This window comes from Solanum lycopersicum, chromosome 1 (assembly GCF_036512215.1).
Source record: "Solanum lycopersicum chromosome 1, SLM_r2.1".
NCBI lineage: Eukaryota > Viridiplantae > Streptophyta > Magnoliopsida > Solanales > Solanaceae > Solanum > Solanum lycopersicum.
The window spans coordinates 76,602,334-76,618,746 of NC_090800.1; the positions used below are offsets into that span (position 1 = coordinate 76,602,334).

General features: G+C 44.1%; 3 protein-coding genes across 9 annotated transcripts; 2 read left to right on the forward strand and 1 right to left on the reverse strand.

Moving 5' to 3' along the window:
* The first annotated feature begins 1,993 nt into the window (after nucleotides 1-1,993).
* Nucleotides 1,994-4,420, forward strand: LOC138339619 (uncharacterized). 5 transcript variants are annotated; one of them, XM_069291465.1, is made up of 4 exons: nucleotides 2,028-2,309; nucleotides 3,211-3,720; nucleotides 4,074-4,132; nucleotides 4,234-4,420. In XM_069291465.1, the coding sequence occupies exons 2-4, from the start codon at nucleotides 3,496-3,498 to the stop codon at nucleotides 4,310-4,312; spliced, it is 363 nt and encodes a 120-aa protein (XP_069147566.1). In that variant the 5' UTR covers nucleotides 2,028-2,309; nucleotides 3,211-3,495; the 3' UTR covers nucleotides 4,313-4,420. The 5 variants fall into 5 exon arrangements, 1 of the variants encoding a protein (XP_069147566.1); XR_011212481.1 differs by lacking the exon at nucleotides 3,211-3,720 and having other exon boundaries at nucleotides 1,994-2,309; nucleotides 4,074-4,162; XR_011212483.1 differs by lacking the exon at nucleotides 3,211-3,720 and having other exon boundaries at nucleotides 1,994-2,309; nucleotides 4,074-4,140.
* On the forward strand, nucleotides 4,354-11,679 carry LOC101256412 (uncharacterized). 3 transcript variants are annotated; one of them, XM_010324976.4, is made up of 4 exons: nucleotides 4,354-4,591; nucleotides 10,649-10,775; nucleotides 10,850-10,922; nucleotides 11,295-11,679. In XM_010324976.4, the coding sequence occupies exons 2-4, from the start codon at nucleotides 10,672-10,674 to the stop codon at nucleotides 11,565-11,567; spliced, it is 450 nt and encodes a 149-aa protein (XP_010323278.1). In that variant the 5' UTR covers nucleotides 4,354-4,591; nucleotides 10,649-10,671; the 3' UTR covers nucleotides 11,568-11,679. The 3 variants fall into 3 exon arrangements, with proteins under 3 accessions (XP_010323278.1, XP_004229521.1, XP_010323279.1); XM_004229473.5 differs by lacking the exon at nucleotides 4,354-4,591 and adding an exon at nucleotides 9,982-10,309; XM_010324977.4 differs by lacking the exon at nucleotides 4,354-4,591 and adding an exon at nucleotides 10,022-10,206.
* Nucleotides 11,680-12,077: 398 nt separating this feature from the next.
* On the reverse strand, nucleotides 12,078-16,160 carry LOC101256918 (uncharacterized). Its single transcript, XM_004229475.5, has 5 exons — nucleotides 15,874-16,160; nucleotides 15,748-15,797; nucleotides 15,326-15,431; nucleotides 15,166-15,224; nucleotides 12,078-12,391 (listed from the first exon to the last, which is right to left on the reverse strand). The coding sequence occupies exons 1-5, from the start codon at nucleotides 15,979-15,981 to the stop codon at nucleotides 12,340-12,342; spliced, it is 375 nt and encodes a 124-aa protein (XP_004229523.1). The 5' UTR covers nucleotides 15,982-16,160; the 3' UTR covers nucleotides 12,078-12,339.
* Between the last annotated feature and the right edge of the window lie 253 nt (nucleotides 16,161-16,413).

The following is a 16,413-nucleotide window of genomic DNA, read 5'->3' on the forward strand; positions in this document are numbered from 1 at the left end:
GACAAGCAATTGATGAGAAATTGAAAAACAACCAATTAACATTTTTAAGAAATAGCTAGTAGGATTTCTTTTTAAGAATTTTTGGAGTTAAGTTGTCACTCGAAAGGCGGAGCTAGTAGCTCGCATATGGTGAGATCTTCAATACATAGTGCATTTGTTGATTATCTTATGTTAAATATAGTCTAAATTTCTAAATTGTTGTATGTAATAATGAATAGTTTAGAATAAAAAACATCATCCAAGGCTTAAAAATCTAAATAAAGTGCTTAAAAATAAAAAACATTCAATGGTGAAGTTTTAAAGTAGCCATACCAATTCTACAAGAAAAGGAACATTTTAAACGGGTTAAAGTTTTTAAAAATGGAAGGCATTTGATTTGAACCCGAAGTCGAAAGGACTACTCTTTTTGTTTATCTAAAATACAAAAAAAAAAAACTTGTAATCTCAATGATTAAGGAATCAGAACTCAGAATAACAAGTATAAACTGAGTTTAAAATTCAAGAAACTTTGCTTAGAACGCTAAACATTACTTTTTATGACTAAATTTAAATATAGCACTTGAGAGCGAACTTAGTCCAACACTATGAGTCACCTTACATATCTACAAGAACAAAATTCTTAAAGAAGCTTGAAGAAGAACTTGCTTGGAAACCTTGAAATCCTAGATTTTGTGTTTCTTAAAGTTCTTGAGCGTAGATTTTTTTTTTTATATAAAATAAGAAGATTGAAATAATTAAAACTGATTGACTTTGGCTTTTGTGGAGAAATTAATGGTCATGGATTGTGGTTTGGGGATGAGGAAAATACATAAACACGTCTCCTTAAACGTGATAAGAAGAGAAAACTAAAAGTTTTCCGAAGTAACGTGTGTGGTCGCCCAGCTGAAGCTTAGTTCACGCGACACATTGCGCAACCTTAGTAGTAACACTAACCCTTGCCGCTCGAATACATCACTCGCAATGGAATACATCGCACGAATATCCCTACTCTTTTCGAAATTACAAAAAGTCCTTAAAATTTAAGGATTTCTAACATATCACTCAACATTTGATGCATCACGTTCCAATTTCGGATACATTACTCAATGTCCCGATATATGACATCTCGATTTCATATACATCAGTCAATGTCCAATACATCGCATCCAAATACATTATCTTTATCAATACAAGACACACTTGTCTTGATACTTCACTCAACGCCTCGATACATTACCTTTTGTTGATACAAGACCCACCACTCCTATTACATTGTGTCTTGATATATCACGCAAGATTGATATATCCGAGAATCGAAGAGAATATGATTTTTTATAATTTTTTCAATAAAGAATTTTAGAAAATATATAAACTGTGAATATAAATAATTTTTCTTATTTTTTTTAATCTTATATTTAATTTTTAATTTTTATCACAAGACTTATTTTCCTCTTCATTTTCAAATGTTTGACTTGAATTTCAGTAATAGCACTGAATTTTGGACAACCATTAATTCAGCAAAGTTGACATGATCTAACCTGTCTATTTAATTATATGAAAAGAGTAATGCTAAATAGACAAAAAAAAATAATTTGGTCTTTGACTAGAAATTTAAGAAGTATATAATATTTTTTATTTTAAAAGGTAAAAATGTTGAAAAAAATAGGTAAAATACTATTCTAGTCAAATTCTGGCCAAATTTTTTGATTAAAAATATTTTTCCTTATAAAAACATTAATTTTTAATTTATTTACCAATTCACTGGACAAATAATACATATGTCATTATTTCTAATTACCAAAAGAACATACACAATCTCTAACTTTTTTCCTTGTTAAGTTAGGAAATAATCCATATAGCCATGCTCTTTACTCTTCTCTTTTATTTCCTACCAAAAACAATTTGTGAACCCTTTTACACTTATTTTTATTTTTTGTATTCACTTTGACTATTTCCTCACTTTATAATTAATGAAAATCATTTGTCTTTTACTTTCATTTCCCCTCTTTCACCTAAAACAAAGAAATGTCATCGACAAGGAATCCGACGTCCTTCTTCAGTTTTCCGTTCAAATTTGTAGGAATACTTATAATTTTTTGAATTTTGAACTTCTTCAGTCTCTCATCAAAATTTCTGACCGTTTTTTTTTCTCCCAAAACTAGCCGTTTTCTTCATCATCTAAAACAGAGCCGAGGGTTTTTAGATAGCTAATAAAGCATCTCAGGTTTGAGGATTTTTGATTGAGAAAACGTTTTCTTCTTCGGCTGTGCATCAATCTTCTTTGTTCGTCGGAATCCAGTGGTGGAATCTTCATTGCTGTTCGAAAAAACGTAACCCTTTTCTCCTTTGTTGCTTCATTTTTTCGCTGTTTAATTCTCTATCTTTGGTTTAAGTTTGGCAGATAGTTTTCTAAGTATCTCGTGAAACTGCCATGTATTTCGATTTACTCGTTTGTCGATCTTCATTGCTTAGCTGATCTTTCTTTGATTCCCTCGATAAAGCATATAATGGATTGGATTTTTTTGTTTATTAATGGAATCTTTGGCTTCAGAATCCCTTACAGATTAAAGCATATTCTTGCTGTTATGATTTTTGCTTCATACATGCTTCCATTTCTTAAAGTTTTAGTGTTAGTATTGATTAATTTTGAGTGCACATGATTGCTATGTGTGTGAGTTATTCACCTGTATCATCAATGTTGCATTAAATGACGTTTTGTTTCTTTGTTTTGATTTTTAGTCTTAGTTCACTGTTTGTATCTCTTGAATCTGCTATGTATTTTGGTTTACTCGTTTGTGGATCTTCATCACATAGGCTTATCATTCTTGCTTGGTTTGAGTGCTTTAATCACTGCTTCAAACATGTTGCTCCTTTGTTGCCATTTCTTTAAGATTTAGTGTTAGTATAGATCAATGTTGAGGGCATAGTAGAGATTCAAGCTCCACAAAAGCTCTCTGTTAGTAATTGATTGCTGTGTGTTTGAATTATTCTTGTTAACTTCACCTCTATCTCTTATATCAATGTTTCATCATCTTATCAATTAATCCAACTTACTTTTTTATTTTGTCCGTTCACTTTACTTGATTACTTTGAACTTGATGGAATCCCAACACCACGTCTTAAAACATGTGATTTCAATTATACTAAGGTTTTTTGCGTTTGAATTGAAAAGTTATCTACATCTATGTAGTACGAAATATTTTTTTATTTACTATTTTCTTCATCATGCAGTCAGGATTATTGCATTCACAACCCAAGTCAACTGTAGGATCACCTGCTTGCTTCCCTTTCTCTGCTAAAAGAAAAGCCCTTAACATTACTACCATTGCATTACCCTGACTATTTTACTTTATCAATTTCCTTTTGACCAATCTGTTAGGGAGCCTTTGGTTGCAATATTTTTGGGATTTTACTAAATATTGCAGTAGTGGATATGTTTAAAATTTGTGCACTAAAGGGTTAGATAGGGTATTCATCGAGTCAGCTTCATCTTGTTCGAGTGAAAGGGAAGCAAGTATGCAAGAAATGAAGTTGATATACAGCCGGCATACCTGTGTAAAATGGGTTGTAAATGTCCACTATTCAGGGGAAGTAGATGATTTACTTCCCCTTGGGGGTGCTGCAAATGTTGCTACTGCTGCTGGTGGACCTGCTAGTGTGAGATCTGGTCAATCTCCAACCGGAACCACAAGATATGGGATCAAGGTTATTGTTATGGGGGTTATGCTGGAAATTAATCAGGTTATGCTGAAAATGAGACTGGTTGGATTGCTTGAATCCTAGTAGTTTGCAGTATTTATTTCTAGTTTATTAGTATTGTCGCTATTATTACCTATTTCATCATATTGTTTTTAAGTGCAGTCTTTATCTCGCTTGCTTATGATTATGTTTGTTAAATGTGGTTCATTTGTTTTCATAGTCCATATATATGTTGGCTTATTGCGAGAATTTACTTTTTGATTGAGCCATTAGTTGGGGAATTATTATTTGAAGTGGATTTTTACCTGCCTTCTGAAATAGGTAGATGGTTTGGTATTGTTATTTCAAGTGTCACATAAACAGAAAGAATAACTACTTTTCTTTGTGTGATGTAGTTGGACCATGAGATTTGGTGGTGCTGCATATTCATAAGAGAGCAGTTGCAAGAGACTTGGTAGATCAGTATGTAATGGATAGTGATAATGTTAGTAGCGGTAGTTGAATTTTGAGAATGGCATAATTATTTCCCTCTGTATTTGACCTTGTGTTGTGCAGGAGGAGAGGCTTGAGTACTGAAAGTGATGAACATACGATTTGGGTGCTGGAGATGTTTAGCCAAGATTGGCTTTTTTGATGGGTATTGTCCTGAAAGTTGTCGTGGTGAAGCAGACCAAGGCCAAACAGGCGCTTTTACTTTTGACACGTGACACTTTTAAAATAATAATTCTGATGTGTTTGTTTTTTTTTTGTCTGTGACACCCGCATTGGGACTTATTCGAGTGAAAGGGAAGCAAGTGATGATATACACTAGTATATACATAGATATACAGTGATGGGCCAAAGCCCAAATTGCAGCAGCGGAGACCCAAAACCTTAATCCAGTCGGCCCAAACCATCAGTACAACCCAAAAAAGTGATTTACTTCTTTTCTATTTATTGCTTTAATTGTAATTATTTGCATAAATCTAACTTTAGCTTTAGTTTGATTTAATTAGATTCTACTAAAGATACCAATTTTCTTTTTAACGTAGATTTACTTCACCTAATAATTTTAATCAAATGCTTTTCACTTAACTAAATATGACTAAGTTTATCTTATTTTCAAAATTTTTTTTAAGGGATACCTCCGTTGTTCTTTACTTTAAATAACTTTTTTTAATGGTTGATTAATATTTTCGGTCAATAACTTAACATATTCATGTGAAAAGCATTTGATAAAAATTAAATTTTAAATAAGTGTGAATTATTTCATAATAGTCAGTCGGCCTTTTAAAAATACTTTTTTCAAATTAATTTATGCTTAAAATGTTTCAGGTGAACACGTCGCCAAGCGGAAAGGCTTCGAAGCAGGTAGGTAAAGGGGAGAGGGGGTGTGGGGTAGAGGTTGAGTAGAGGGGTAGGGGTAGTGGGTAAGTGCAGGGTAGATACATAGGTAAATAAAGGGTAGGTGGGTTGGGGGGGGGGGGTAGGAGGGAGGGTAGGGCGGGGAGGGTAGGGTGGGTTGGGGGGGGGGGTAGGAGGGAGGGTAGGGCGGGTTGGGGGAGAGGGGTAGGAGGGAGGGTAGGGTGGGTTGGGGGAGGGGGGGTAGGAGGGAGGGTAGGGTGGGTTGGGGGATGAGGGGGTAGGAGGGTGGGTAGGGTGGGTTGGGGGAGTAGGGGTAGGAGGGTGGGTTGAGGGGGGGGGGGGGGTAGAGGTCGAGTAGGGGTAGGGGTAGTGGGTAAGTGCAGGGTAGATACATAGGTAAATAAAGGGTAGGGGGTAAGTGTAGGGTAAGGTAAGTTGTAGGAGGTGGGTAGGAGGGGGGGTAGGGGAGGAGGGTAGGGGGGGTAGGAGGGAGGGTAGGGTGGGTTGGGGGTCCTCGGGGCGCGGAGCCTCGAGGGCCTGGGGTAGAGGGGGGAGGGGGGGTCCTCGGGGCGCGGAGCCTCGAGGGCCTGGGGTAGAGGGGGGAGGGGGGGTCCTCGGGGCGCGGAGCCTCGAGGGCCTGGGGTAGAGGGGGGAGGGGGGGTCCTCGGGGCGCGGAGCCTCGAGGGCCTGGGGTAGAGGGGGGAGGGGGGGTCCTCGGGGCGCGGAGCCTCGAGGGCCTGGGGTAGGAGGGGGGGGGGGGGGGGGGTCCTCGGGGCGCGGAGCCTCGAGGGCCTGGGGTAGGAGGGGAAGGGGGGGGGGGGGGGGGGGGTCCTCGGGGCGCGGAGCCTCGAGGGCCTGGGGTAGGAGGGGAAGGGGGGGGGGGGGGGGGTCCTCGGGGCGCGGAGCCTCGAGGGCCTGGGGTAGGAGGGGAAGGGGGGGGGGTCCTCGGGGCGCGGAGCCTCGAGGGCCTGGGGTAGGAGGGGAAGGGGGGGGGGTCCTCGGGGCGCGGAGCCTCGAGGGCCTGGGGTAGGAGGGGAAGGGGGGGGGGGGGGGGGGGGGGTCCTCGGGGCGCGGAGCCTCGAGGGCCTGGGGTAGGAGGGGAAGGGGGGGGGGGGTCCTCGGGGCGCGGAGCCTCGAGGGCCTTGGGTAGGAGGGAAAGGGGGGGGGGGGGGGGGGGGGGTCCTCGGGGCGCGGAGCCTCGAGGGCCTTGGGTAGGAGGGAAAGGGGGGGGGGGGGTCCTCGGGGCGCGGAGCCTCGAGGGCCTTGGGCAGGAGGGGAAGGGGGGGTCCTCGGGGCGCGGAGCCTCGAGGGCCTTGGGCAGGAGGGGAAGGGGGGGTCCTCGGGGCGCGGAGCCTCGAGGGCCTTGGGCAGGAGGGGAAGGGGGGGTCCTCGGGGCGCGGAGCCTCGAGGGCCTGGGGTAGGAGGCCTCGGGGCGCGGAGCCTCGATGGCCTGGGGTAGGAGGGGAAGGGGGGGTCCTCGGGGCGCGGAGCCTCGAGGGCCTGGGGTAGGAGGAGGAGGGGGGTCCTCGGGGCGCGGAGCCTCGAGGGCCTGGGGTAGGAGGGGAGGGGGGGGTCCTCGGGGCGCGGAGCCTCGAGGGCCTGGGGTAGGAGGGGAGGGAGGGGGGGTCCTCGGGGCGCGGAGCCTCGAGGGCCTGGGGTAGGAGGGGAGGGAGGGGGGGGTCCTCGGGGCGCGGAGCCTCGAGGGCCTGGGGTAGGAGGGGAGGGAGGGGGGGTCCTCGGGGCGCGGAGCCTCGAGGGCCTGGGGTAGGAGGGGAGGGAGGGGGGGTCCTCGGGGCGCGGAGCCTCGAGGGCCTGGGGTAGGAGGGGAGGGGGGGGTCCTCGGGGCGCGGAGCCTCGAGGGCCTGGGGTAGGAGGGGAGGGGGGGTCCTCGGGGCGCGGAGCCTCGAGGGCCTGGGGTAGGAGGGGAGGTCCTCGGGGCGCGGAGCCTCGAGGGCCTGGGGTAGGAGGGGAGGTCCTCGGGGCGCGGAGCCTCGAGGGCCTGGGGTAGGAGGGGAGGGGGGGGGGGGGGTCCTCGGGGCGCGGAGCCTCAAGGGCCTGGGGTAGGAGGGGGGGGGGGGGGGACCCTCGGGGCGCGGAGCCTAGAGGGCCTGGGGTAGGAGGGGAAGGGGGGGGGTCCTCGGGGCGCGGAGCCTAGAGGGCCTGGGGTAGGAGGGGAGGGGGCGGGGGTCCTCGGGGCGCGGAGCCTCGAGGGCCTGGGGTAGGAGGGGAGGGGGGGGGTCCTCGGGGCGCGGAGCCTCGAGGGCCTGGGGTAGGAGGGGAGGGGGGGGCCCTCGGAGCGCGGAGCCTCGAGGGCCTGGGGTAGGTGGGTAGGAGAGGGGGGGGGGGGGGGGGGCCCTCGGGGCGCGAAGCCTCGAGGGCCTGGGGTAGGAGGGGAGGGGGGGCCCTCGGGGCGCGAAGCCTCGAGGGCCTGGGGTTTGAGGGGGGGGCCCTCGGGGCGCGGAGCCTCGAGGGCCTGGGGTAGGTGAGGAGGAGAGAGGGGGCCCTTGGGGCGCGGAGCCTCGAGGGCCTGGGGTAGGAGGGTGGGGGGGGGGGGGGGGGGTCCTCGGGGCGCGGAGCCTCGAGGGCCTGGGGTAGGAGGGTAGGGGGGGCCCTCGGGGCGCGGAGCCTCGAGGGCCTGGGGTAGGTGGGTAGGAGAGAAGGGGGGGGGGGGGCCCTCGGGGCGCGGAGCCTCGAGGGCCTGGGGTAGGTGAGGAGGGGAGGGGGGGCCCTCGGGGCGCGGAGCCTCGAGGGCCTGGGGTAGGTGAGGAGGGGAGGGGGGGCCCTCGGGGCGCGGAGCCTCGAGGGCCTGGGGTAGGAGGGTAGGGGGGGGTCCTCGGGGCGCGGAGCCTCGAGGGCCTTGGGTAGGAGGGTAGGGGGGGGCCCTCGGGGCGCGGAGCCTCGAGGGCCTGGGGTAGGTGGGTAGGAGAGAGGGGGGGGCCCTCGGGGCGCGGAGCCTCGAGGGCCTGGGGTAGGTGGGTAGGAGAGGGGGGGGTCCTCGGGGTGCGGAGCCTCGAGGGCCTGGGGTAGGTGGGTAGGAGAGGGGGGGGGTCCTCGGGGCGCGGAGCCTCGAGGGCCTGGGGTAGGTGGGTAGGAGAGGGGGGGGGGGGGTCCTCGGGGCGCGGAGCCTTGAGGGCTTGCGGTAGGAGGGGGGGGGGGGGGGGGGGGGTCCTCGGGGCGCGAAGTCTTGAGGGCCTGGGGTAGGATGGGGGGTAGAGGTTGAGTAGAGGGGTAGGGGTAGTGGGTAAGTGCAACGTAGATACATAGGTAAGGGTAGGGGGTAAGTGTAGGGTAAGGTAAGTTGTAGGAGGTGGGTAGGGGGGGTAGGAGGGAGGGTAGGGGAGGGGGGTAGGAGGGAGGGTGGGGTGGGTTGGGGGTCCTCGGGGCGCGGAGCCTCGAGGGCCTGGGGTAGGAGGGGGGGGGGGGGGGGGGTCCTCGGGGCGCGGAGCCTCGAGGGCCTGGTAGAGGGGGGGAGGGGTCCTCGGGGCGCGGAGCCTCGAGGGCCTGGTAGAGGGGGGGAGGGGTCCTCGGGGCGCGGAGCCTCGAGGGCCTGGGGTAGGAGGGGGGGGGGGGTCCTCGGGGCGTGGAGCCTCGATGGCCTGGGGTAGGAGGAGGGTAGAGGGGGGGTCCTCGGGGCGTGGAGCCTCGAGGGCCTGGGGTAGGAGGAGGGTAGAGGGGGGGTCCTCGGGGCGTGGAGCCTCGAGGGCCTGGGGTAGGGGGGGGTCCTCGGGGCGTGGAGCCTCGAGGGCCTGGGGTAAGAGGGTAGGAGGGGGTGGGGGGGGGGGGGGGTCCTCGGGGCGTGGAGCCTCGACGGCCTGGGGTAGGAGGGGGGTAGAGGGGGGGGGGGGGGGGGGTCCTCGGGGCGTGGAGCCTCGAGGGCCTGGGGTAGGAGGAGGGTAGAGGGGGGGTGGGTCCTCGGGGCGTGGAGCCTCGAGGGCTTGGGGGGTAGGAGGGGGTGGGTCCTCGGGGCGTGGAGCCTCGAGGGCTTGGGGGGTAGGAGGGGGTGGGTCCTTAGGGCGCGGAGCCTCGAGGGCCTGGGGGGGTAGGAGGGGGTGGGTCCTCGGGGCGCGGAGCCTCGAGTGCCTGGGGTAGGTGGGGTAGGGGGGGTCCTCGAGGTGCGGAGCCTCGAGGGCCTGGGGTAGGTGGGGTAGGGGGGGTCCTCGAGGTGCGGAGCCTCGAGGGCCTGGGGTAGAAGGGGGGTGGGTCCTCGGGGCGCGGAGCCTCGAGGGCATGGTTAACACGAATTTACAACTACTCAATGCATAAAACCTAGCCTACCTAGGCGCCAAGTAAATTCACAGGCTTTTCGAATTTGTTCTCAAACTTCTCCGGACTCACTATGGTACATTTGACCAAGAATACGCAAGATTCTGTCATCCCCATGCTAGAAAGTTCTTTGTCCTTCTTTTCCAAGCTAAGAACAATTTTTTGTTGTTGAGATTTTTAGGATAATTTATGACTTCTCTAGGTATTTTAGGAAGATTGGCAAAATAGTAAATCTTACGTTATGTCTCGCTTATTCTGCTGTAGCAATCACTTACCTCGTTGTAGCGCGACAGGGTCCAAAATTTTCATAGCGAATTTTGTTTTTCCTAAATAACAACGGTTCAGGTTACCGTTTTCAACGACATGACTTTTTTTGAAAAGATGTAATATTTAATTTTTTATATTATAAAAAAGTAATAAATGAAATAAAATAAATATATTTAAAAATAGCGAAAAAATAAAATTAAACGAAAGGGATAAATAACAATAAATAAGAAGACAGAAATTTACTCATAAATCGCATTCAATGAATGCGTTTATGCCCTTCATTCTCAATTTTTGAGAAGAGTTTTTCAAGTTTTGAACAACATGATGTTTTTTAAAAAGATAAAATATTTACTATAAAAATAATAAATGAAATAAAAATAAATACATTTTAAAAATAGTGAATATAATTGTAATGCAGTAGATAAGACCGATCTTTTCTTAGTTGAAAATTGTGGTTTTGAATATTACTAAATAAGGAGAATAAGGATACAAGAGAAATCATGAATAAAAACTTTCGAGGATGGAGACCTTTTCGTAGTTTTTGTTTATAAAATATGGCAATTGAATAATGTATCCCAAGGCTTACGTTTGTTGTGTGTGCCACATGACAACATCACATTGGCTTCGATTTCCTCACATAACTTGCAAGACTTTGTAAGCTTCCTTCCCCATTTCCAATCATTCTTGCTACTATTTTTTTCATCCCAAAAACATACTTATCTCTAAGCCATGGGACAAATTCTTGAAAAATTTCAAGGTAATTAATTTATATCATCTTCTTTAAATTCACAAATCATCTTGTTTTGTGATCTATTCTAGTCACAATCGATCTTGGTTTCACTTGATGATATTAAGATTTATATATTTTAATTTTCTGCTTGTTTGGTTACACTGGTGACCAATTACTGTGTCCGATCGATCGATTAGTATTATCCCCAAATTCTATGTTATGTGTTTTTCCATTATTTGCTATGTCCTTCTTTACTACAGCAATTCTTGAGCCGAGGGTTTATAAGGTATATATATATTACTCTCTCCGGACAGTACTTGTGGAATTTCACTGCATATGTTGTTGTTGACGACTATTTTGTTGCAGGCAAGCAATGGAGAGAAAAACAGATGCGAAAAATAACAGATAAGGTGTTTAATCGTTTCAAAGATGAAACAGGAAAAGCTTATCTAAAGTTCGAAGACCTTTACATTGCTGTTCTACTTGTCTACAAGTAACTCACTGTTTGTTGTTTTTCAGGCTTATCCTTTTGAGTTCACTACATCTAATGACTTGTGATTGTTGCAGTGATATCAACAAGCTTTTGCCTGGTCCTCACTTTGATCCTCCTTCTAAAGAAGAAGTTAGAGCCTTGATGCAGGTACAGATTCAGACGGATCCAGTAGCTTTTGTTTAGACCCGGTATATATTAGGGAATTCAATAAATATGTACAAGTAGTACAAACTCGCTAACTAAAACGAGCTATGAATTTGGTGATAAGTTCTGAATATATCTATAAACTTCAAATTTTGGCTCCGTCTCTGACAGTAAACCCAACAATGCATCTTGTATTCCTTCTCTGAGAATCTATGTTGTTCAGACTCTTCAAAAATGTTATCAGGTGTTTTAGATCCTCCAAATTAGTGTATTTTTTAAAGAGATTCAACAGGGGTGCTGTATTAGGGGGGATTGTTTCTTTTTTTTTTTTTTTAATCCCAGTATTATTTATCTTGTTGTTTTTCCTTGAGACAGGAATGTGATATGAATCTTGATGGTGAACTAGATCATGAAGAATTTGTGAAATTTGTGAAAAGATTAACAAAGGATACCTTCATCACTGTGAGTCAGGGACTGATTATTACTTTAGCAGTAGCACCAACAGTTGCTGTGTTAACAAAGAGGACAACAGAAGGAGTCCCTGGTGTTGGGAAAGTGGTGCAGAAAATACCAAATGCTGTTTATGCCTCTCTAGTTACCCTTACAATAGTCATGTTTCAGAAAGCAGCTGAGTCTAAGGGAATTTGAAATTTGTTTTCTTACAGAACCAAGTTTCTTCTTATGTGTATAAGATAACAGAGACATCTGCTACACTTGCAAGTTGATCTATCAGCATCTCATCTGTTGTGATTTTTGCTCATGTAGAGCTCATGTTTTTGTTGGGCAGTTCACAGCTTCCATATTGTGTTTTTGCACAATTGGTGATGAGTAGCTTTCTTACCGCTAGGAAACATCATAATACCTGATAATTCAGATATAAAACTCACAAAAAAACGATACTTCAAGTGTGTTTTTGACCATTATCTTACGAATGATCAATTTTGAGCCTAAACTGGTGTAATGTTCAGTTGCTCTTGACTCTACAAATAGTCAATTTTGAGCTCCCCAGATCAAGATTATTTGCTCCAATGGCTGAGAATTTGTTTTTTTGGCCACTTTTCTGCATTATTTGAGGAGTTCAAGTATGTGCATTGACATAGTAAGTTTGACTTACAACATGCACCTTTGTATTGCAAACTTGATATAGTAAATGAAAAATGGAGCAACAACACACTATAACTGGTTGATTGAAGTAAATTTGTACAAGCATTACCCTCATGGGGTCACGAAGCGAAAGGGGATTTATTGTTCCCAAACACCCGAAGGGAAAGAAATGGATACAAAAACCTTAAAACTCTGAAAGGAGTACACGTTGTTACAGATTAGTATAATCAATGAACATCCACACGACAAACATCATACATACAACAGGAAGTTGTTAATGGGAAAAGACGCAGGAATTCACAAGCCATTTGCCAATTTACCACTCGAAGGAACCTTTAATATCATCCAAGCTCTGCCCAAGGGAGTACCTGCCAAAAGAGAAGGAATAAGTAGAAACTAGAGATTCAAATTGCATCCTAAAGGGTAAACAAAGGTGAAAGGAGTTCATTCGATTTGCTTTGAAGATAATTCAATGAGAAAGGTTGCAGAAATTAAGACTCACATGAATACTATTTACCGTTCTGTGTATACAAACATTATCCAGTATCAGACATCATATGTTCTAGTTTCTATTTCAACAGAATATAAGCATGAGGAGGGGTAGACAGTACAAGAAAAAAAGTTTAAAGAGAATTATTTTCAGCGACTAGTTTCATCTGCTTCACTGCTTGTTACCAGTTCAGACACGGATTTGGCACTCTTAAAAAGCGACTGGTATTAGCATCATCCCTACAAGCTTTAAGTCTGCCAACTGACAATATTTTGAGAGAGAAATGTCAATCAGGCCTATTAAGACTGTTGTAGGTTTGTAGCTTGTAATTAGGTGAGAAGTAAATATCAAGGTGTAGTAAACTGATTGCAATATTTTAAAAGGGATGTAAAGATTGGGCAATTTTTGGAAGCTATGCATTAATTTAACTAGAATATGGGATCAACTTCACATAAAAGACTTCTTGATCATAGCATCAACATTTTATAGAATGCACTTCATTTGTTTCTATTTTGTTTACTTTCTTTTCCATTTTCTTATTCTACTATTAAACAAGACCAGAAAACCATACTTGGCTATAACTGCAAGCTGCGTACTGAGCACATATAGAGGCTAGAGGATTAAACTAGAGAAGTTTTGAGATGGTCAGGTCGTGCTATGCAGATCTTAGATACTCCGGTCGTATGAAACCATAGTGACTGCAGATGTTAAATAGGGACAAGGTAAACCTAAATTCACAAAAATAAGATATTGTAGTGAAACAAATGCAATCTCTTGGAAGTTGGAATCAATGCAGATTTGACAGAAAGTAGAGCACAATGGAAAAATAATCTATATTGGTGTATTGACTAGTTGGGATTAATTGATCAAGACTATCATGTTGTACGCTTACTTTAGGTCCAATATTCAGCTAGGATTCTCTTAATCTTGTTCGAGATTTGTATGCAAATAGAAGATATAGAGAACTTCAAAACCTAAATTAGTAAATATTTGACGGAGACAGATCTAAATGGAGCGACATAGATAGTGAGGATTCATATAACCGGCCCCAACTAGTTTAGAACTGAGGCGTTAATAGTTGTTTTGGTTCTCACACTAAAATTTATGATTCTTCAAGCTGTCACCACAGACTGTGATAGTACTTCTAGGATCAATAACGGGAGACTGCCCCCTCACCCACTTTTCCTTGAAGATGAACTTGATGAACTAAAGTGATCTACTTTCTGCATGGATTAGCTAAAAGAAGAGCATTCATCAGAAAAGGAGAATCTGAATCTCATTCAACAAATTTGTAGGAATCTCTAGTGCGATCTCCTAGGTCAAACATTTGTTTGTTAAACAAAATAATTTTCTAAAACCTGAGGAGCTCATCTTACTTTGTACTTCTATATGTGGTTGTTAACAAGTTGAAGCAGATAAATGCTTATATGCTACAATCCGAGCAAGCATCAGGAACATGCTTCATGAAAACACTACAGATGACTGTCTATCATCCTCCTCAAATTTGTCCTTATCCCATTTAACCCATCCTACCAATACAAACCAATTGTAACTTAACGTACTTGCCCAAAGTGACCATTTATGCCTATCTGAAACGTTATGTAACAACACTAACAGAACTTGAGAATAACATTATTCTCAGTTTTTTTTACACCCTAGTTTACATTGGTCCACAGAAGCACATAAGACATTCCCATCAGGAAGCGTGCAAAAATGGATTTTGAAGAAAAGGTCAAGTAATATGATAGACCCATAAACTGCAGGACTCACTAGCAACTACAAGGCTATGGAAAACTAAAAAACATCTTGAATATATATACCACCACTAAGGAATTTATATATTGAGTTTGCGCATTAGAAGCCATATTAGTTTTAGTATTAGAAAAAACCCATTGAAAGGCCAGAAGAAATGTCACACAGCTTTAAGCATTCTTACTCTGCTGGAAAATTCTGTATAGTTCATTTTGTTACTTATATTGCTTATCATCAGAGAAAAATGAACAACATTCATACAGATGAGCTCACTAATTTCAGAATTGGTAACAGAGAATCCTTCATTAGTACAACTACCAGACCTCTCAAGCTAATCCTTCATTTTGTTGATCATAGTATGCACCTAGAACTGTTGGATCACGCTAATTACAACCTAACACTATCAGAACTAATAACTGCAAACAAGAGTTGAAAAAAAACTAATTTCCTAATGCCGGACAAATGAAGTTCCAGCTGTGAACCAAATAACAGTGAACTTGGAAAAGAAAGGACGAAATAGAAACAAGCCTCATTGCCAACTCTTAACCAGTCTCATCATACAATTTCTGCCATTTGTAGTGGCAGTAATACTGAAAAGTCAAAACTCATGGTGACCACATAGATTTTGATATGTAAAATCCTCCTCGGAAAGCATATGAAGTTACTTTTTTGAGTTTTGACAGCATTGCAGATTCCATTTCCATCACCAAATATGACAACCAAAAAAAGTAGATAGATGGCACAAGGTAACAACTTACATAATAGGAATGAGTTTCATACGCAAATATCAAGGAGTTCTACTTCCCCTAATAACTCATAACTCTCAGATTAAATCATCGAATGAACAAAGACAATAGCAACCATATATTTCATACAATACGAAAGTTATAGGCTTCTTACTTGTGCATGCAGTACTTGTATTCTTGACTCCTTACTGTATCTTTTTCCCCTTCCTCCAACTAATTCAAAACACACCAATACATATACTCAGCATCATGAACATAAAGATGAATATCTCAACATACCAAGAGAAACATTCAAAATATAATTTTTTTCTTACAGGATCACTTTGATAAACGCGCTCATAACAAACTGGTGACAAACATTGTAGAGCACAATTCTCCTTGTCTACTGCTGTAGCAATGCACTTCTGACCCCATAATCCACTTTTTTTTTCAAAACAAAAACAATACACAAAAATTAGCCAGATTTATATTTTTTTACAATTCCTTCCATAAAAATTGCAATTTTTGGGTGAATAAACAAAATTCAAAAAAAATAAATAAATTCCAAGCCCATTAGCATTTAGCCATTAAGAAAAAGCTTTGATTCGTTGGGTATTAAAACCCAGAACACAAAATTCAAAGATTTGTGGGCAACTACTCTTCCAAAGCAAAAATTGAAGAGAAAAAAAGAATCTTTTTCTGGGTCCAATAAAACCCAATTCGCAACATGTAACAAATATTTGTGGGTTGAAATTACCTCTCAATATCTGCATAACATTGGAGTTTCTTCTCTCTGATCTCTGCATCCTGTTTGCATTCAACAACAATCAGAAAATATCAAAATAAAAGATGAAAACAGCATTTAAAAAAAAAAAAAACTTACAGAGATTGGACGACGAGACTTAGCAAGTACTGTATTAGAAGAAGACAGAGAAATTAGTGAAAAAATTAAGAGTAAAATAAATTTTTGGTTATTGTCTATGGAAGCCATAGCTTAGATGAACAATTGTTAATTTCAATGATTTGGTTATAATAACAGCTTGTTCCAGTTCCACTATGAGCTTAGAAATCCAAGATTGATTATTTGTTTGACAAATATTAAATTGACCCACAGATTCTTCACTAATGTCATTTTCTCCCTCCAAAATAATTAGAATCCGAATACATCCCAAAAATGTGTAACTTGTTGCGGTTGTAAATAGATTAAAAAAAAAAATTAAGGAATTTTACATAAATATCATAGTATTAAGAGCTAATTACATGACATTCCTTATTCTTTTCCAAATGACAAAAATCTCTTAAAAATTTGATAAAATTCGGATACATCCCAAAACGTATCGATACATTGCATTTCGATTTTAAATACATCTCTCAACGTCTCGATTTCGAATACATTAATCAACGTCCTATAATACATCACGTA